Source organism: Eleutherodactylus coqui, chromosome 9 (assembly GCF_035609145.1).
Source record: "Eleutherodactylus coqui strain aEleCoq1 chromosome 9, aEleCoq1.hap1, whole genome shotgun sequence".
Lineage (NCBI taxonomy): Eukaryota > Metazoa > Chordata > Amphibia > Anura > Eleutherodactylidae > Eleutherodactylus > Eleutherodactylus coqui.
Genome location: NC_089845.1, coordinates 151,691,661 through 151,714,040, shown reverse-complemented (window position 1 = coordinate 151,714,040; position 22,380 = coordinate 151,691,661). Strand labels below are relative to the sequence as shown.

The window sequence follows — 22,380 nt, the reverse complement described above, 5'->3', positions numbered from 1 at the left end:
GTCAACCAAGGAGCAAAATTTAATGGATAAGACAAGTCAGTGCTCAGTACTCCACCATAAGGACGAGACTGTACAACAAGTCTGGAAGTGATGATAGGGCAAGAGTGCTGATATTGAAAAAGAACATCATGTTATATGGAGAATAGATGGATGGGTCAGAAGTGGAGCTCTGTGGACAACATGGTATATTTGATGTAAGTCCAACACTCCCCAGTAAGACCATCATATAACATCATGATTAATTACCAATTGCCCCCGATAGACAACGTGATTCTATACCAAGAATTTTGCACAAGATGTGGAAAACGTTTAGTTATGAAGTGTTATTGGATTATAAAATCAACCAAAATCATCTAAAACGAAAGGAAGTCTTCATGTAAATAGGTCAGGAGAAATAACATGAAGGTTCTGCATTGCCCAAGTCAGTCTGAAACTGAGCCCAATGGAGATGCCATGGTTGGACATGCAATACAAAGTTCATGTAGAAAAACCTTTCAGGGCTTGAATTACCACAGTTACAGGAACTGTTCAGCTGCAAATACCCATAGACTTAAATTGTACAATATGTTTACAAGTAGAGAAAATGCTGCAGAACTTCCAACGGAGGAAATGATAAATGATGTAGATTTTAAATCCAAAGCATATGAATTTATGCTGCATTTTTTCAGCATGGATTTCACCTCTTCGAAAGAGTAGTTAAATCTCTGTCACAGTTTGCATCAAAATACGTGTCAAAATATGCTTTTATTGCAGGGAGATTTGGACATGAATTTGCACCAAATCTGTTGTGTATTTTACAACGGCAGAAAACTTGCTACAAGTGAACTTATTCTAAGGCCTCATTGACACACCGATGTAGTACTAAGGAGATTTATGATGACTTTCTCTGTATGTCCTCCATATTGCATTTTGGAGGCCACAGTGACATTTGGTGTGACCATTTCTGTTTGTGAAAAGTCTTAACAATGTACACTCTTTGTACAAAAATAATCAAGCACCTAGAAGTTGTCATATTGCTGCAAAACTCGGCATGCAGTTACATCTCAGAGACAACTTGTGTTTAGTGGACCTCTTTTTCCTCTTGTGTAGAGCTTGTAGACCACTAAACAGCTCTACGACGCAATTGAAGAGATTTTGCCCATTATAAGGGCTCATTATTGTAATGTGAGAAGCTGGATGATTGTATCAATGAATTACCCGTCACCTGGGCCGTTCTGACCAGACTGTTAGGAGATGTTGGGACCAGTGGATGTGTGAGATTACGCACACAAGGTGACCGTGCTCAGGACTCACTGAACAGACCACCAGTAGAGAGGATAGTCTGACCATTCGACAAGCACGAGCAGCTCCAACTGCTTCGTTGTTCACCATCCAGAGACAGGTGTCACCATTATAATCGTCCCCTGTGTCTGTCAGAACCCTTTTTAGGTGCTTGGCTGAAGGACATTTGGTCTCATGGTGCCATTATATGCACTGACTTTGACACCCACTCACCGTCCCCTCTGTTTGCAGTGATGTTGTGAATGACTAAACTGGACTGCTATGGAGTGGAACAGAGTTGTCTTCAGTGATAAAAACCCCACTGAGGACTTCATGCATGCATAAATAAAGCAGGAGCTAGTTCAAGTGTCCACACACTAAGAAAGGGGAAAAAGATTAAGACGCAAAAACTGACGTAGAAAGTACAGTGTTAGATATCACCCACCCGACAACATGCAGGACATCAGATGTCTAGAGGCCGCACTTAGGGATATTTAAAAAATAAAAAAACAAAGGGCTCACCTTTCATGCAGTGCCTCGGTATATCAGGAAGATAAAGCGAGAGCTGGATCCTCTAAAGTGCCGTTGGCAAGCGGCTGCAATCTGCTTGAGGCCGCACCTGATAAAAGGTAAGGGAGAAGAGGTCCGTAGAACATGCAGATGCGGATATTAGGTGTCCAGACCATCTTCAGGGAAGGTGGTGTCTTGCATGCTATTAGTTTGAGTTGCTTTCCCCCAAGTACTAAGAGGGAAAGGAATTAAGGACAGATGACAAGCACCCTCTAGTAAGAGGCGCTAAAATTTATATGCACAGGCAGATGGTGATTGGCTGGATGAAAAACTCCACACTACCAGCCATTCAAATCAGCCACACCTGCAGCAGTGTGCTCCTCGAAAACCACAGGTCCTAGGAGCAAAAACGTGACAAAATACAGCAGGCTTGTTGTTGATTTCTTTCATTTTTCATGAAACAAAAAAAAATACAAAATGAGGAAGTATAAAAATCTTCTCAGGGCAAGAGATGTGGACTCCCTTTCGCATGCATCAATTGTATACAACTATTTAAAGATCTGTCATCAATATTGAAAGCTTTCTTTACATACAATTTTTTTTAAACATTTTACCTTAAAGTAATTTGTTGCTCTCTGATTCATGGACAATTTGATAATTTACATCAGTGGCTCTCAACGTGCGTGTTATTGCCCTCTGGGGGGCGTTTTTGCTTCTCAAGGGCGCGGTGGAACGGAAAAGGGTGGCAGGGGGGCGTTCTGTGTTTGCTTTGTTGATTTTTTTTTCGTCTAGTAACTACATTTTTCTAAAAATTTGTAGCGATATCTCGTTTTTCATTGATAATCTGTCCGAAAGCAAATTGGTGAAATCCAAAACTGATGAAAACCGAGGAAATAATTTCCATATCAATCACTTACACGTAATGGGAGTTGTGTGCAGCCTGAGCGCCTCTTTCATATAACGCATGGCTTTTATAACTCCATGACTCTGCTACAGATCAATCACACTTCATACAACTGGATAACCTACAGCCCCACCTAACCTGCTGTATTTCATAATGCCGCTGATTGGCTGGAACTGCTTCAAACTTTCACTTCTGTGCATCCCTGGGAGTTGTAGTCTTAATAGACGCCAAGTGTTATTTTTGAAAACTGATATAAATTACAACTCCCAGAGACCCACACAATTAAAAGCTCCAGCTAATCAGCGACATTATGGAATACAGCGGATTAGGTTGTTCTTCAGGTTATCCAGTGTGATTGATCTGTAGCGGAGTCATGGAATTATAAAAGTGATTCTTGAAGCATACTTTATAAAAATGGCTGAGAAGAAGAAATGCCGTCCATATTCAAATGAATACTTGAAATACTGATTCATCCCTTCTACAAAACGGACAGCTTCCCTTGTGCCAGGAAAAAAGCATATTCGAATGAAGCCTTCGAGACTGAGTGATCACCTTGCAAAAATTCAGTCAGACAAAGTGGGTAAGCTTATTCCATTTTTCCAAGGTTTAAAGTCAAAGTTTGAGAACCGCAACACTGTAGGCAAGCTATTTGGAAAATCTGCTCTCAATGCTGACAAAGGTCTCTTTGCTTCATATAAAGCACAATGTGGCAAATCACATACTATTGGGGAAACACTTGTGTTACTCACAGTTAAAGAAATCGACAGTGCTATGCTGGGGCTTGATGCGTGTCCCATGGGGAAATTGATTCCTTTGAGTAATTACACCATTTCAAGAAGAATTGACGAGATAGCTGCTGATGTGTAAGAAACGCTTTTGGATGTGTTAAAGAACACAGAATTTGTAATGCAAATTCATGAGTCAACGGTTAGAGACATTTACATATTGTGGAGCATATGTCAAGCATAATTAAGCTTGAAAAAAGCCTGTAAGGGGCCGAAACGTTGCTTTTACAATGGACACAATAAGGGGCACATCGGATGATGTAATTTTTCAATTAAGGAAAATTCCAGTGTGCTGCTTGTTATACTTCTTCTGCCTTTGGTTACTTTGAATCCTCCTTGGAGTCAGGATTCCGACAGCAAGCAAAGCACCCCAGACGACTTCCATGCACAGCATAGTATGGTGGTTGTGCTGCTGGAAAACTTACGTCTTTATAAATTCCTATACCTGGTATAATGGCAGTCCACTGTGTGATCCATCGGCAGCATCTTGTTGCTAAACATTTATGTGAGAGATTACATGATTCTCTGCGCTATGTAATTAATGCTCTTACAAGATAAAAGCGCACTCTTTGAACGAATGTCTTCTCTGCAAGCTCTGTCAAGACCATGATGAAGAATTCTACTCCTACACACTGAAGTGAGGTGTCTGTCAAGAGGAAAGTGCTTATGATGCTTCTACAAACTTTTTGACACAGTAGTCGAGTTTTTTCGGCCGATTGATCCAAGCCTTTGTGATGCAATCGAACTACGATGTCTTGACAAACTCAACACAAAGCTACAAGGAGACAAGATGAATTTCATTAAGGCTAAAGGTATAATCTCTTCCTTCATTGCCAAACTGGACTTTCATACCAATAACTTGAATCGACGCATGCTCTGTCATTTTCCAAGTCTTCAAGACTGACTAAAATACTTCTTTGGTCATTTTTAGACGTTTTCACAATTGATGCTAATCTATTACTATCAAACTTTCCAAAAAAGTATTCGGTATTTATTTGTACTTTTAACTTGAGTTTAAACTAATAAGGCTTGGGGGGGGGGGGGGGGGGGGGGTGCTTGCCACCATCCTAATACCTAAAGGGAGCGCTGGGCTGAAAAAGGTTGAGAACTAGTGCATACTTTTCTGTGGCATGTACATTTCTGGAAGGGAACATATAAGTTTGGGGGGAATTAACTTTTTAAGAGGTGAGTTCTCTGCAATATGCCTTGACCTTTATTTATAAAGGATATTTCTATAATTTGAGATACCATTAGGTGTGTGTAATATGTCATGATAAAGGATGAATACTACTTGATATGACTAATAGAGATGAGCGACCACACTCGTCCGAGCTTGATGCTCGTTCGAGTATTAGGGTGCTCGAGATGCTCGTTACTCGAGACAAACACCACGCGGTACTCGAGTCAATTGCATTTCCCTTCCCTGCATCTTTAGCGCTATTTGCTAGCCAATAAACATGCGGGAAGGCATTACCACTTCCTGCTGTGACGTGCCAGCCCTCTCCCCCCCCCACCGTAAACATCTATCCCTCTGCAGAGCATTAGAGCTATAGCAGCTCACTTTCATCGCTAAATAGTACGCAAATATTTCCTGGCTCACTGCAGAACAGCATTTCACAGATACCATTCTATGTGTTGGGTGAAGTTGCCACAGTTATCAGCACAATCCACTGGCTGTATAGCTTTCTGCCCCCGGGCAGACTGTCGCGCAATAGCCTTTCCTGTGGTGCGGTGAAGTTGTTTTTTTTTTTTAAATATATATCTCTCTGCAGAGCATTACAGCTCTCAGTCTGCAGTGCATCAGGCAGAGTTGAGGGAAAGAGCTGCTTATATAGGGAAAGTGTTTGAGTAGGATCCTGTCTTCAAGAACCCCAACGGTCCTTCTTAGGGCTACTCCTCATCATGTGCATTACAGTTATGGCTGGCTGGGAGCAGTAGCGCACCAGTTTTTTTTTTAAGCATCTAGGCCTTTGCAGGCCATTACACCTATACTGTTCCGTGTGTGCAGTGCCGTAGGCAGAGTTGAGGGAAAGAGCTGCTTATATAAGGAAAGTTTTAGAGCAGGATCCTGTCTTCAAGAACCCCAACGGTCCTTCTTAGGGCTACTCCCCATCGTGTGCCTTACAGTTGTGGCTGGCTCGGAGCAGTAGTGCACCATTTGTCTTTTAACATTTATCCCTCTGCAGAGCATTACAGCTATAGCAGCTCACTCTCATCGCTAAATAGTACGCAAATATTTCCTGGCCCACTGCAGAACAGCATTTCACAGATACCATTCTATGTGTTTGGTGAAGTTGCCGCAGTTATCAGCACAATTCACTGGCTGTATAGCTTTCTGCCCCTGTGCAGACCGTCGCACAATACCCTTTCCTTGGGTGTGGTGAAGTTGCCCCTGTTATCAGCGCTATCCACTGGCTGTATAGCTTTCTGCCCCTGGGCAGAGCATCGCACAATATCCTTTCCTTGGGTGCAGTGAAGTTGCCCCTGTTATTAGCACTGTTCACTGGCTGTTTAGCTTTCTGCCCATGGGCAGAGCGTCGCACAATACCCTTTCCTTGGGTGCGGTGAAGTTGCCGCAGTTACCAGCACTATCCACTGGCTTTTTATTTTTCTCCCACTCCATACAGCCTCTCTATTATATACAAGTCTCTGTGAGCGGTAAATGATCCCTCTGTATCAGCGCAAGACAACGGTTTAATTTTTTCCGGTCACAGCATAGAGCCTCCGGTATCTACACGTCTCTGTGTGCGGTAAATTAGCCACAGTTCTCAGTGCTATACGGTGGGGTGATTTATTTTGGCTCTGCTCTATCCTTAATCCGACATAATGAGGAGTAGGGGTAAGGGTCGAGCATGTGGGCGTCCAAGTGAGGCTGTGGGCGCAGGCCGAGGTCCTGGCCGCTGTGCATCACAACCGGCTGCTGAGGGATTAGGAGAGCGCCAAGTCCGTACACTACCCAGCTTCCTATCACAATTTGGGGGTCTGCGTGGTAGACCTTTATTACAAGAAGAGCAGTGCGAGCAGGTCCTATCGTGGATGGCAGATAATGCGTCCAACAATGTATCAAACCCCCAGACTTCTACGCAGTTCACTACTCCCGACCTAGGGACTGTACCTCTGAATCTTCTGGCTGCTCCTCGTTCCTCCCAGCCTCGTCACTCCAGGAAAATGACAGATTCTGAGCAGGCAGACTCCCAGGAACTGTTCTCAGGTCTTTGCCCAGAGTGGGAAAAAACGGTTCTTCTCTCACCTCAGGAGTTTGTCATGACCAATGCCCAACCTTTGGAAAGTTCCTGGAGTCCGGGTGATGCGGCTGGGGACTTCCGGCAACTGTCTCAAGAGCTTTTTGTGGGTGAGGATGATGAGACACAGTTGTCTGTCAGTGAGGTTGTAGTTAGGGCAGTAAGTCCGAGGGAGGAGCGCACAGAGGATTCGGAGGAAGAGCTGCTGGACGATGAGGTGACTGACCCCACCTGGTTTGCTAAGCCTACTAAAGACAGGGCTTCAGAGGGGGAGGCAAGTGCAGCAGCAGGACAGGTTGGAAGAGGCAGTGGAGTGGCCAGGGGTAGAGGCAGGGGCAGAGCGAAGAATCCCCCAACTGTTTCCCAAAGCACCCCCTCGCGGCAAGCCTCCATGCAGAGGGCTAGGTGTTCAAAGGTGTGGATGTTTTTTAGTGAGAGCGCGGACGACCGACGAACTGTGGTATGCAACCTGTGTCGCATCAAGATCAGCCGGGGAGCCACCACCACAAGCATGCGCCGGCATAGGATGGCTAAGCACCCCACAAGGTGGCGCGAAGGCCATTCACTGCCTCCAGGTCACACTACTCCCTCTTCCCCTGTGCCACAACTTGCCACACAGATCCAATCCCCCTCCCAGGACACAGGCACGAGCGCCTCCCTGCCTGCACCCACACCCTCACCTCCACTCCATCCAGCAATGTCTCTCAGCGCAGCGTTCAGCTGTCACTAACACAAGTGTTGGAGCAAAAGCAGAAATACACCGCCACCCACCCGCATGCACAAGCTTTAAACGTGCACATTGCCAAATTAATCGGCCTGGAGATGCTGCCGTACAGGCTTGTGGAAACAGAGGCTTTCAAAAACATGATGCGGCGGCAGTCCCGCGCTACTCGGTCCCCAGCCGCCACTATTTTTCCCGGTGTGCCGTCCCCGCCCTACACCAGCACGTCTCCCGCATCATAAATCGTGCCCTCACCAACGTGGTTACTGGGAAGGTCCACTTGACCACGGACACGTGGACAAGTACTGGCGGGCAGGGCCACTATATCTCCCTGACGGCACATTGGGTGAACTTGGTGGAGGCTGGGACCAAGTCAGAGCCTGGGACTGCTCATGTCCTACCCACACCCAGAATAGCGGGTCCTACCTAGGTGCTGGTATCTGCGGCATTTTATGCCACCTCCTCCTCCGCCACCTCTACCTCTCAATTAAGAAGTGTGAGCACGTCGCCAGCAGTCGGCGCGGCAGCAAGGTGGTGGGCAAGCATCAGCAAGCCATGCTGAAACTAATCAGCTTAGGCAACAAGAGGCACACGGCCCCCGAGCTGCTGCAGGGTCTGACAGAGCAGACCAACCTCTGGCTTTTGCTGCTGAGCCTCCAACCGGGGATGGTTGTGTGTGACAACAGCCGTAACCTGGTGGCGGCCTCACACACGTTCCATGCCTGGCCCACGTCTTCAATCTGGTGGTTTAGCGGTTTCTGAAAAACTACCCCAACTTGTCTGACCTGCTCGGCAAGGTGCGTCGCGTCTGCGCACATTTCCGCAAGTCCATCACAGACGCTGCAACCCTGAGTCGGAGGGAGCACTGTAAAAAGATGGTGAGGGAGTACGTAGCCGATCGTACCACCGTCCTCCGTGATGCCTCTGCTCCATACAACTATTGGGTATCAAAGCTGGACACTTGGCACGAACTTGCACTGTACGCCCTGGAGGTGCTGGCCTGCCTTGCCGCTAGCGTCTTGTCAGAGAGGGTGTTTAGTGCAGCTGGGGGAATCATCACGGATAAGCGTACCTGCCTGTCAACTGCCAACGCCGACATCCTTACACTCATAAAGATGAACAAAGGCTGGATTTCCCCAGACTTGTCTTCTCTACAGGCAGAAAGCAGCGGAACCTAATGATTCTTTTCACTGCAACACGAGAAAAATGCATCCTCTATCACCACAAAAAAAGGGGGAATTAGCTTAGTCAATCACTCTCGGATATTATTACTCCTCCTACTCCTCCTCCTAAAACAGCATATCATCACATAGTTTCAAAAGTTTTTATACTTTAACTGAAACCAATTTTTTTGGAGGGCTGCCTCCAGGCTCTGTTACAAATTAAGCAACAGCAAGCTGTATCTTTTAAAAATGTTTATGGGTTTCACCTGTCCTTGCGGTTGAGCAATTTTTCAGGGGTACACTTGTACTCTTGGTACACCAATTTTTCTGGCCCTTGCCTATACTGTTATCAAACTAATTTTTTGGCCTTCACCTACACTCTGGGTAACCAAATTTTTTCAGGTGTTCGCCTATACTCATGCTATAGAAATGTTACAGGGGTTCGCCTATACTCTAGCTACAGAAATGTTACAGGGGTTCACCTATACGTTTGCTTTACTAATGTTACTGGGGTCCACCTATACACTTGCTACGGAAAGGTTTGAGGAGTTCGCCTATACTCTTGCTACAGAGATGTTACTGGGGTCCGCCTATGCTGTGGGTGCACAAAGACTTCCCATCGTGGTGTTTTACTTGTCTGGCACAAATACACTGACTAGGACAGAAATGTGGGCCGAGGCCCTTGGCGGGGTGAAACTGTGCCATGTTTGGGCACTCTGTTTTCCTTATGTGTAATACCATCTTTCAGCTCCTTGGGCTTGCCTATGCTGTGGATGCACAAAGACTTGCCATTGTGGTGTTTTACCTGTCTGGCACAAATACACTGACTGACTTGGGCAGAAATGTGGTCCTTGGCGGGGTGAAACTCGGCCATGTTTGGGCACTCTGATTTCTTCCTGTATAATACCATCTTTGTGCACCCACAGAATAGGCGAGCCCAAGGAACTCAAAGACTTCCCATTGCAGTGTTGAGGTATCTGAAACCTACACAGAATGACAGCACCTTGGGTCACACAAGGTGGAGGCTGGGACTGAGCCTGACCCTTGGCCTGCTCACGTGCTTCCCCCACAGAGTATTGCTGCATCGTGGAGATGTGTAGAAGTGCTGGCACCTGAGTCCCCTTTATGCCCACGTTTGCGGCTCCTGACAATTTTGTGACGGAGGTGGCACGGGATTGGAATGATGATCGTACGTCAATTTATCATCAATTCTCAATTCTGTGGGCTATCACCCACAATTTCAAAGAGGGTCGCTGCCTAGCCCTGCCAACCCTCTGCAGTGTGTGCCTCCGGTTCCTCCTCATCCAGTACGCACTTATAAATAGAAATGAGGGTGGTGTAGCTATGAAGTCAGCGTGTGGCACGGAAAAATTTTGTGTGCACTGTGGACGCAGGGTCGTGCAGGGGTTGGACAACAATGCCAGCATGTAACCCAGGAGAAGAGGCAGCGGTGTCACCCGCAGGCAGTGATTGTCCTTGGTTGCAGGTAGTGTGGTGCTTAGCTAAGATGTGCCAGCACGTGTGCCTTGCTAATGAGGGTTTGTCCCAAGTAAATTGTTAGGGTGGTGACCGCCAGACTCTTGCCCCCATTTTGGCTTAATAGTGGGACATGGGAGCCTCAGATGCAGCCATGCATGCTGCCCCTGCCGTTCCCTATCCGTTTCTGTGGTGTTTCCATGACTTTCTGATGTTTTCAGGTGTTTTACAAGTCATCACCTATGCGGAGCATCGGTCCCATACAAAAATGCTTGAGTCCCCCATTGACTTCAATGAGGTTCACTACTCGAAACCAGCTCTCTAGCATTACGAAAAGTTCGACTCGAGCAAAGAGCACCTGAGCATTTTGGTGCTCGCTCATCTCTAATGACTACATCAGATGTGCTCCTGTCTTCCTACTCCATCACCACCATGGCTGTATCTGACCTGCAGCAGAGATTGGTCAGTGACTGGAGGCCATATTATGACTCTCTCTTTCTCTCTCTGCAGGTAAACCCTTCAACCCGAGAATGTTCCTGGCCATGGCTGTGGGAAACATCATCAGTTCTGTGCTGTTTGGGGAGCACTTTGATTACCAGGACAAGCAGCTGGAGGAACTTCTCTCATCCACATCCAGACATGTTAAAAGCCTCTTTGCTCCGCTATCTACGGTTGTCTATCATTATTTTATTCTTAAACACTTGAGATGCTCATTCATAAACAACTTACTCTGTAATTGACGTACCATAAATGATAGCAGGACACCGAGTGAATTACTTAAAGGGATAATCCGAGTTTGTACATAAATAGCAGTGGGTCACCTGTGATGTCACTATGGACGGCATGTGATTGGAGCATTCACAGCACTGAGAGGCAGTAGCAATGAATGAGATGTGCTATTACAATATGACACTAATTTCCGATAAGCAGGGGTCTGAATGCTGAGATCCACAATGATTATCATAGAAAGAAAAGTGATGTGCTGGTCAGGGCTGGGAGAAGGCATTATGGTGCCCTAAGCAGATAACTACATGTCTCTCTCACACCCAGCCATAGAATGAATTCAGATTGGTAGTGACTGACTGGTTGGCATGCAAGGTAGTAATGGTAATTAGTACCCATTGTCCAGCAGATAACTCAACTCTCCACTTGCCAGCACTCTTCACAAATAGGCTAGCAGGAGCTGGAGCTGAGAGTGTACCCATACAGACTGCACAGCGCACTGGTACTAGTGCAATATGTTGCCACCGGAACTATGGGTGGTCACATAGGTTGGGCCACCAGACTGACAGGGAACGCCCACATAGCAGCCTAGCAGTGATCAGCACAGCCTCCGACGCAATGGTAAGCAGGCCTCCCGAGGACAGACAGCCCATTCTCCGCCCCCTTCACCTGGAATGTGCCTTCCTGTGTCGGTGGATTGCTGTTCCCTGAGTGCCCTGTCGTACCTCATCACCACTGGAGAGCTTCAACAAGGTCGGCCTCTGGGACTGTACGTGGCTGTTGCTCCCCACTGGTTGAGGAGCTGACATGTGGCATCAGTGGGGTAAGACTCACCACCCCAACTTCTCTGTGCACCCAGTGGGGAGCTCCAACTATGTTGCCCTGTCGGTCTCTACATGTGTGTTGCTCCACTGTGGAGCATCCCGCACTTCTGACTAAGCTCACCGCAGCTGCATTTGCACATCTGCCGCTACTGCAGGATCCACTCATGGGGGACAATCGGAACACTGTTCTTTACTATGTGTCCACCACGGGAGATGAGGGGGTCGTAGTTCTAGTGGAGACATAATACACTAGTACCTCAGACTTCTGTGCTTCTTGACCTCGGCCCTGTATTCTAGACTTTCTAACTGCCTACTGAATGCCTTGGCCTTCAACTTGGACCTCGTTAATTCCATCTGTGTTGCCAGCCCTGAGCACAGCTAGGCTTCTGATTACTCTCCGTTCACACCATCAACTACCGCCCCTTGGTCCAGTGCAGCGTTAGCAGCCACATTCCTGGAATGAGTAATGGCTTGAGGACCCCACAGCAAAGATCGTATTCCACTTGGAGAGGTCAAAAGTGAAAATCAGGATTCTCCAGGTGCTGCTTCCACAGATAGCCCAAAGTGCTTCCACATCTGCCTGACACTGACAGCCAGGAGATAAGATCCCAGACTTCCAGGATTTTCAAAATCCTCATACTCAGCCCCCTAAACAAATACAAACAAGAGCCCTAAATAAATACAAGCCTAAGACAATCACATATAGCAACTAGAACTGCCACCATTTCTTCCAGGTTCTAGGTCCTGTACATGTATGATATTGCGACCATTTCTGTGCAGACCCTTCTAGAGTATCAGGTCCTGTACACAATTTTGCTTTCAGTTATCATTACATATTGCAGTTTTGTCACCTTTTATTTGCAATTTTCATTAGAAAAGGTGACAAGAACCCCTTGATTAGTATTTTGTTAACAAAATTACTTACCAAATTCCTGTGGCAATGTGGTGCCTTAAAGAGGTTCTGTCATTAAAAAAGAAAAATTCTATACCTGCCTTTTCCTTTCTACTCTACTTACAAGATCTTCCCCTTACCCATCCTCTCCTGTCTCCTGCAGTCCAGGATGGGGGAAGGGGGGCGTTCACCATTCCTCCAGCTGGCCGATTCTTCTGCTTTCTGTGAGGCTATGTCCTACCCGGCAATGTACAAGTCACTTGTGTCACAGTCCACAGTCTGTCTCTGCAATAGATCAGCATTCAGGGACGTGATGCGAGGAATTCTGACTTCATAACAAGCCGCTCCAACAAAAGCTGGGAGAGGAGAAGATGCCTTTAGGAATAGGCGAGTATAGAATTTTTTTATTTAATGACAAAACCCCTTTAATGTATCAACTCTTAATCCTGGGCCCCAGGATTAAGAGTTGATACATTAAAGGGGTTTCAGGCGGAAACATTAAAGGGGTTTCAGGCAGAAACATTAAAGGGTGCTCCAGGCGGAACCTCTTCTGATTGAGCTATCGGTCCCAAGCTAAGCATTGCCCTTGTTCCTAGTTCCATGCTCCTGTGTTTCCCTGACGGGCTCCACCTTGTTTTCTCTATATAAACCTGTCACGATTATTGTGGTTCCAGCCTCTGGTCAAGCTCCTCCATTTGCCTGTTCCTCTTACTAAAGATAACTGCTCCTGTGTACTGACCTCTGACTTACCCGACTATTCACCTTGCCTGCTCATTTTGTACTGCAACTGATACTACCTGTGTACCGACCTCTGGCTTGCTTATATTACCCATCCATACCAGTTACAAGTAAAGACTCCAAACCCAAATGCTACACTGGCTCTCATTGACTTTTTAATGGCAACCACATAGTCAGGTATTGTTTATAATGGCCTGACAATACAGCCTCTGAAGTAAGGCCGCCTGCACACGGGCGGAAATCTCGCGGCGGTATTTCCCGCGGGATTTCCGCCACTGAAAGTTTGCATAGGAGTGCATTACAATACGCACTACTATGCAGACGGCCGCGCGAAATGTCGCGCGGCAAACAAACCGCGGCATGTCCTATTTTTGTGCGAGGCTCGCACTCACCCGGCCGCCGGCTCCGGTCTGCGCATGCGCCGGCTGCGCGGCAGCCGGCACATGAAAAAGCCGGGGCCGCCAGGCGCGGGTGAGTACGCACTCCTCCCTGCCGGATCCGACCCGCTCGTCTGCAGGTGGCCTAATTCATGCAGAGCTAACATAGGAACAACATGGATCACTATTCCCCAATGTTTCTTAAGAGACATCTCCTGTTACATGCCTTGATGGTTGTTATGGTTGTCTAAACCAGGCTACCCATGTAATGCTAACAGGTATTCTTCAAAGACCTATTATGGGGTATGAAAACAGAAGCCCAATGTTCATAGTTGTCCAGCCAGAGAGACTCATATATCCATCCTGTACCCACATCAGCCTCCTACTGCTCTTCTTGAAGATTTCCTTTTATGTTGCTTTTATGTATTCTTAGTAACACAATATGTTAGGCTGAAACAATACCTAAATCCGTCCAGTTCAGCTTATTATTCCACAATGTTGATTCAAAGGAAGGGGAAAAAACAAGGTAGAAGTCAATTTTCCTCATTTTAAGGAAAAAATTAGTTCCCGATTCCAAATCTGGCAATCAGAATAATCCCCGTATCACCAACCTTTCTGAAGTCATCAGTGACTAGAACATGTAATATTGTTACATTCAAGAAAGGCATCCAGGCGCCTCTGGTACTCTTTTAGCGAGTTCACCATCACCACGTCCTCAGCCATAGAGTTCCATAGTCTCACTGTTCTTCTTGTTTCCTTAGTTGGCTCATTCTTATATTTCATCCTCATGGTCCTCTTTTCTTCCTGCCCCCCTTCTACAGCTTTGCAATATCGTGCCAGTTCTTCTGAGGTTCTCAGTCATCAGGCAGAAAGTCGTGAAAGAAAAACTATATCTCCAGAACTTTGTGATGAAATACATAAAGCATCATAAAGAGACACTGAAGCCGGAATCACCACGGGATTTCATAGACTACTACCTGCTGAAGATAAAGGAGGTAACGGCATTCACAAAGGTCTGCTGAGTAGAGTAGCCGTAGACATCACCTACGTTCTGTACCTGCTGCTTAATCCGTTTCTCTGGACTCCTTATGTGGCACACATGATGACTTATCTCTGGTGTGATTGGGGATTAGATTCTATATGCCTGTTACACATGAGCGACAAAATTGCTTGATTTTCTCGTGATGCGACAGTGCTACAAATCGCATGTATGTGAAGCCTATGCTTTCCAATGGGTTCTTTCACATGAATGATGTTTTGTAGCATGCGACATTGCGAGAAAATAAATGCATTTTAAAAGAAAAAATAAATTTAAAAAAAAAATAATCGCAATTTACTAAAGATGCCTGTGACTTGCAATGTTTTGTAGTCCATGCTTCCCTTATGTAGCCTTACTTTTTGTTCGTGCAGTGCAATACAACTTTTACAGTAGGAAATCCCACTGTTAAAGCTGTAAAATAATCCCTAGCTGCATTAAAAAAAAACACATACATCTCCTAAGAAGCGCTGTTCTGCTCTGCTGCATCTTTTCCCCACAGCACTCAGCCAATCAGAGGTAGCACTTCATGGAGGCGGGGGAGAAGACGCAGTGGAGCTGGACAGCGCTTCTTAGGTGATGTATGCGTTTTTTTCATGCAGCTAGGGCTTATTATCGGGGTAGAGCTTATATTTCAAGCTTCCCTTTCTGAAAATCCTCGCACATGGTGCTACAAAATCGCAATATCGCTGCAATTTTCTTGCAGCGATATCGCGTTGCCGCTGTGAAACAGGCCTTATTCAGATATGGAGACAAGGAATCTCTTCTAACATTCTGATGTGCATTACAATTAGGGCTCATTTATACGGACATATGCAATATCAATCCGTGAAAAATACACCGATTTCACTGCATGTGTATCCACATGCGTGTTGTGTTTGTTTTTGTTGCATATGTGCTTTTTTTTACAACTGTCTGCCATCCACATGTCATCAGTTTTCACAGACGCTAAAAAAAGAACGCAAGATGGTCCTTTTATTTAGTTTTCACTATCTCCTTGCAACATGCATAAAAAAACGCAGTGCACAAGTATATAATATCTGTGTACAATGTGTTTGTGAATATGGACCAAAATAGGACATGCTGCGAATTTTTCTTTTACATGCAATATTGGTCTGCATAAGAAAAAAAGACCAAAAACGTACATCTGAATACTTCACCTTAATGGGTCTGTGAGCTGTCCGTACTCAGTCAGTGAATGGAGTATAAAAAAATGCAGCGAACACGGATGTTACATACATACGAGCTGCATGCTTCACGTATGTTACCAGAAGACAAAAAAGTGACATTTAGGCCTTTTGCTTTTTTCTTGCGCCTGTGAAAAAAAGGATTACAGAAGGACGTAAAAAATGCACATACAACGAAATATGCATGCATCAGGGCGGAAAACATGCAGTTAAATCAGCGCATTTTTCACAAACTAAAACTGCATACGCCCGTGTGAATGAGCCCTAAACATCTGACCATGTAACGTAGTAGTAGCTCATCACAATCAAATCCTCACGACTCACTCACATAGGTACCCGGATACGGGCTCGCAGACTGCCGTCAGCCCCCGGTAACCATTTCCGTTTCTGTCGTACGTTTTCTATGGGAGATGTGCAAATGCGCAATTCCATGTAAGAAAAATAATACATTGGAGCTCATTAGGCTAAATGGCCATTTAAATCAGGATGTGTTCGTGGCAGCGCACGTATAAACATGCCTGCATGCAGAAAACGTACATTGAAATGTGTCGATACGCACACAAATCTATCGCGTTCATAGCGCTAATACATTGTGCATACGCCCGAGTGAAGCCGCCCTAAAATATACAACTTGTTCCACAAAACACAAGCCCTCATACGGCTGCGCTGATGAGTTATGGCTCTTGTGATGCACCTATGAATATCGCTTGGTCATGAAGGCTCACAATGGGCCGGTCACTGAGGGGTTAACAATAACCTGACTTCAGCAATGGCTTCCATACCTGTGATAAGTAATAAACATGGAGGACTGGCCTCCTTCTTCTGGTCAACTCGTGTGCATTCTAATAAGTGTCCCCCGAGAAACACTGGGATGAGGTAGATGGTTCCCCTCTGGTGTCACATGACACAATCTGTATACTGCTGTGTTATCACATATTACCATGCAGGTTTATGGGTTTGGGGGTCTCTCCGCATACCCCACACTTCGACCACCTGCACACGGCCTGGTCAGATCCTGCAGCGGAATCCGACCCTGTGCCCGTCCGGTGACTCCCACGTACCTGTCCGGATTCTTTATAATCTGTAGTGCGGATGTGCCGGCCGGTGCACATGCGCTGTACAGGTTATGCTGCGACGACTCTAGGTGATGGCGCGGATTCCGTGACCATTCCGCAACAATGATTGTGTAAGGGCCGCTGATCGGACGGCTTCCATGGACTTCAATGGAAGCCATCCACGAAGAATCCGCACTGAAATGGAACATGCTGCGATTTTCCCTCGGTGAGCAGAAAATCGCAATTAATCTTCACTCGTGGACAAGAAAAAGTGATTTTCATTAGCAGGTTTATGGGTAGTATTTGATGCGGATCCTCCGTGCGGGCTCCGATCGCGGATTTCACAGTAAAACTCCGCCCGTGTGAGACTGGCCCCAGACCAATTTCACACGGCTGAGAAACGCGCTTGAGATTTGTGCAATTTTGAATCGCAGTCCCATGTGTAAATACTGCCTAAGGGCTTAAATAGACGAATGTGATTTCGCCATATTTTGCGGACATGATTTTCGTGGCTGCAAAACGTCATGTAACAAAACCATTGATTTCACTGGTTTCACTTTGACTAGTGGGATTCTCATGCGATATAACTACACATAAGAAAAGATAGGCCGGGCCCTACCTAGGACAGGACCTAACTTACATTTATTTTTAATTCTGGAAACAATAGTGGAAAATTGAAAACGGGTACAAGAAAAAAGTATTTTGACTGGTTCATGCACTAATGTGCTCCGTAGTGGCGAGTGTATTTGCGAATGTGCCCGTCTGTTTAAGCTCTAAGAATGACTCAGTTACAAGCCCTGTGCTGGACAAGCCTAGAGCATGGTTACCCAGATCACCATGGTCCGAGTGCATCTGGGTATCTGCCCAGGATTGTCCCAGTTTTGGGGAAAAAAAACATCCATAATGAAGCCTTGCAGTATAATCATCACATACTCAACTGATGTTCTGTGTTTCCTCAGGTGGAACATGAGATGGATCCAGATTTCTGTGAGACTAGCCTCCTTGTGATGGTTATTGGCCTGTTAATAGCGGGAACTGACACCACGGCTTCCACCCTAAAGTTCAGCCTGGTACTAATGGCCCATTATCCAGATGTGCAAGGTATGAATCGTACTGACCTCCCCTTTAGAAACGCTCAGAGTAGTACTCAAAGAAAGATCAGAACCCTGATTTTGCAGAGCAATAATAATGAATAAAGCACCTGATCCAAACCATATCACTGGATATAGGGTAGAATTACTCTACACAAACAGTGGAGTTACTGTGCACATACATTACTTTACTTATCCTGATATTATACTCCAGAGCTGCACTCACTGTTCTGCTGGTGGTCACTGCGCACATACATTACTTATCCTATATTCATCCTCAATACCAGGCTGTATTACACTCCAGAGCTGCACTCAGAGTGATGAAACAGGAGATGCACCTAGAACATTAATATGTTGGTTATGTGGTGACCCAGAACTGTCACTACATGATAATATTGATATAGCTGGGAGAGTGTGTATATGTATGCAGTGTATTGATGTCTTGCCTTGAAGGTGGTGGCTTGGCAGAGTACAGTACAGAGAGGGATAGAAGAGCCCAGCGATTCAGCTTCTCACAGTTAGGCCGCCTGCAGACGGAATTTCCGCCCCTGGAAGCTGCCATAGGATTGCATTAACAAACGCAATCCAAGCAGACGTCCGCGATTTGGCCGCGCGAAATCTCGCGAGGCAAGCAAATCTTGGCATCACTCACCGGCCGCTGGCCTCGCTCGGCACATGAAAGAGCTGGGGCCGCGGGAGAGGTGAGTGTCACGCTGCTCTCTGCAGAGGCTCGGGTCGGGTCCCGCTGCGAGAATTCTCGAAGCCGGATCCGACCCGGCCGTCTGTAGGCGGCTTTATAACCAATAAATCTTGAACAATGGGAGGAGCAAAAGTTATAAAAAGTTCTTGCAGTTATCTAGAAAGTTTAGAAGAGAACAGAATGCAGAGTAAACAAGTAAGCTGGTGGATTTAGTTCTTAAGGAGTAGTAGTGACTTGTAAAAGCTGCAGACTCTAGGGCTGTGGTGTGAAACCCACGACAGGCGGTACAGAGATACAGGGAGGCTACAGACTCCAGAGCTGTGGTGTGAAAACCCACAAGTGACAAGGTAGCAGGTCTGAAAGCCACTACGCATAGGCTCAGATATTGGACTGGACTGAAAAGCTTGTGCCTTCGATAATTGGAGATTGAACTGATAAGATTCAAAGTCAAGTAAATGTGAGTTAAATCATTTCTTCCTGTCTCCTTGGACTCTTTTATTGGGGTATGCACTCAACCATATCACCCCAATATTTCACTGTAGGGTATCCATTTGGGGAGTGACTCCCATTGTTATGGCCACAGTGAACAACATCCCTATCCTGGCTTACTCCAGCTATAACTAACAATCAATCATCTTGCAGGCCGATGAACAGAGGTTTAATTCCTTTGATGCTACAGTCAATAACAACTGTAGCACTAAAGGGTGTTTGCAACTTCAGGGCCCCTATGTCTCCTCCTACAGCTCTGACTACTCGCTCAGCTGACCTGATCTTTGTTTCACAGCTAAAGTTCAACAGGAGATAGACAAGACAACTAACTCCTTGCGTCCCCCTGAGATCATGGACAAGCCCCAGCTGCCATATACAAATGCTGTCATCCATGAAATACAGAGAGTTCTCGACTTGGCGCCAACAACACTTTTCCATGCCGTCACTGAAGACATCAAGTTCAGAGGTTATACCATCCCAAAGGTATGAGAACTTTCTACGTTACACAAAATACAAGAATGTATAAATATAAAAATTACAATGTTTATATGTTTCAGAGACAGAATCTATAAGACAACTTGTATAGGCGGACTTGGATGCAGTGGCTCAGTTCTGGTATACCTCTAAATAATACAGGCACCATATAATAGAAAAAACTTTCTTATAGTGATAGTGAATACAGTTACCTTCAGTTATAGTGATTTCAGTGCAAAACGTGCTACCTGCCGTGATCACAGGTGATGTCTTCTCTGACTGGAATAGTCAATTTTCTTCTTTATCCAGGCCCAGACCACCATGATAGCTTCTTTTTCTCTACACATTCTCCTCATCCTGCTGCTGCCCCCATTGCAACAAAAAAGAAAACTAGCTGAACAGTTGATATAGTCTTTCAACTCCCAGTAAAAGGATACCACTTCAACCCAATATCATGCTACCTGATTAAGCACATCTCCAGTGCTAAGCATAGAAGACCATCCAAATTTTACTAGTACAAAATAAAAAACATAGAACACCTATTAAAATAACGGCACCTGCACATTTCAAAAGTACAGTTGTGCCATGGCTAAGGATGCTTGAGGTCCCTGAAACACGTAGGTTCTGCCATTTTTCTAGATGCTCAATGCTTTTTCATTTGAAGTAAAGATTAAACAGTCTTTTAAACTAAGCGCTGGATCAAGTTCTGCTCATAAGGCCCCTCTCCGTGTTCGCTGCACAATAAGAGTGCCCCATTTATAACCCCTATTGCTGACTTTCGTGCCTCACAAAAATGCCTTCACAAGGTAATGCCCCTATTATGCCAAGTACAAAATATACTGTGGATAGGAGATCATTTTCATTCATAGTACAAACCCTTTATGTAAATGGTGCCAGTTTCAGTTCTCTGCACAGCTGATTTCCACGAACACCACTTTACTGGGAGAGACTTTGGGCTGAAGTGCCTAAGTGGTACTGAGTCCCCTTCATTCGTGGGTTTGGTGGGGGTCCTACTAAGAAAGGATGGCATATTTTATTGAAGTGGAGTCACCTGATGGGAGTAGGCATATAATAACCGGGGGCATAAAGCTGAACTCTAGTTACATACAGTGACATAGGCCACGTATAATACCCGACCAGCGGTAGAACACGTGATAAATAGGGAATCCTTGACTATGTTACAGCCCTCATAAACTAGATACATTTTATAATATTTTCTTTTTCCATTATCAGGGGACGACTGTGATTCCCTTTCTCTCATCTGTCCTGTTTGACCCATCTCAGTGGGAGACTCCAGAGGTTTTCAACCCTGGGCATTTTTTGGATGAAGAGGGGCAGTTCCGCACCAGATTGGCGTTCATGCCTTTCTCAGCAGGTAAGAACTAAAGACACAAAGATGTTACCAGAAGCAGAGGGAATACAGGCATTACTTTGGGATATTCGACCCGCGGTCAGGTCAAAACTTCCAAAATGCATGTTGATGGTACTATATAAATAATCACCTGTTACATGGTGGATTATTGGAAAAATGCCAAGTTGTGACTTCTGTAGTCCTGCTTTTAGCTGGTTGAGCAGGTGCAGTAAAGTACTTTATTACAGTGGAGCTCCTTCGTAAAAGGGCTCAGCCATGATTAAGTTCAAGCAATCGTCTGTCACCAGAAGTCCCACTAAAATGAATTGGACACTAGTGCGCATGAGCAACTGTTGCTGCCTTTATTTCAGAACATGCTGGAGCCCTATTCTTGGGATCAGTAGAGTCCTAGTGGCCAGACCCCCCACCGATCTAAAAGTTATTCCCTATCTGTGGACAGTTAGTAAAACAAATAGGACAGAGACTGCAGTTGGATGTCTAATCACAAAAAATATATATGTATGTGAATACACACTCACACATTATATATATATATATATATATATATATATATATATATATATAGAAGGAAAGGGACTTACCTGACATAAACGGGAGAGCTCCTGGTGGAGGACTGACCCGCTAGTGCCCGAAATCCTGATGTGCTCTGTAGTCGATGGCCTTACATCCCACAGGACATCCAGGAATAGGAGTGGATGTCTGCATGCACAACGGGGCGCAAAACGAAAGGAGCATTAAACTTCAGTAGTTTTTAACTTTTACGTGATCGCTATTATCTGTTGGAAAATAGCGATCACGTGACCGGAGACCGCTCACTGCAGCTCTCAGTCACTGCTCCAGGCTGTTAGCAGCCAGGAGCAAGGAGACTTTAAATTTCCCAGCTTCTGCGCTTACGTCCACTACTTTGCCGCTGGCATATGGGCCGGAGTTGGCAAAAGATCCGCGAATAAAGATCCCAGCGGGGGATATCGCCGGAGGTCTTAGGTAAGTAATTTCACCTCCGCTCACAGATTGGATCTGCGACGGGAGGTGAAATTTTAACTTTTTTTTACTTTTACGTGATCGCCGTTATCCATTGGATTAGGTCCGTGGACAAATCCGGGGGCCTGGGTACGTAATTTCATCTCCACTCATGGATAAGATCCGTGAGGGGAGATGAAACAAACTTTTTAAACTTCTTTTTTTTTCTTCTTTACTTTACATGATCCCTGTTATCCAATGGATAACAACGATCATGTGACTGAGAACCACATACAGCAGTCCTCGGTGGTATCTTTCTTCTCATGGCTACACATGCTAGCCGGGAGCACAGAGATTTTAAATCACCCGGGTTGCGAGCAATTCTGTTTACATCTTTGCCG

The 22,380-nt window shown here is 45.6% G+C and overlaps 1 protein-coding gene across 1 annotated transcript in view; it reads left to right on the top strand.

Moving 5' to 3' along the window:
- The window catches only part of LOC136578871 (cytochrome P450 2C39-like), a 42,864-nt gene that overhangs the window by 19,280 nt on the left and 1,204 nt on the right, over positions 1–22,380 (top strand). Inside the window, exons 4-8 of the mRNA XM_066579052.1 lie at positions 10,572–10,732; positions 14,437–14,610; positions 17,853–17,994; positions 19,469–19,656; positions 20,881–21,022. Of these exons, the coding sequence (XP_066435149.1) occupies positions 10,572–10,732; positions 14,437–14,610; positions 17,853–17,994; positions 19,469–19,656; positions 20,881–21,022 (807 nt within the window). The remainder of the gene's footprint in view (positions 1–10,571; positions 10,733–14,436; positions 14,611–17,852; positions 17,995–19,468; positions 19,657–20,880; positions 21,023–22,380) is intronic.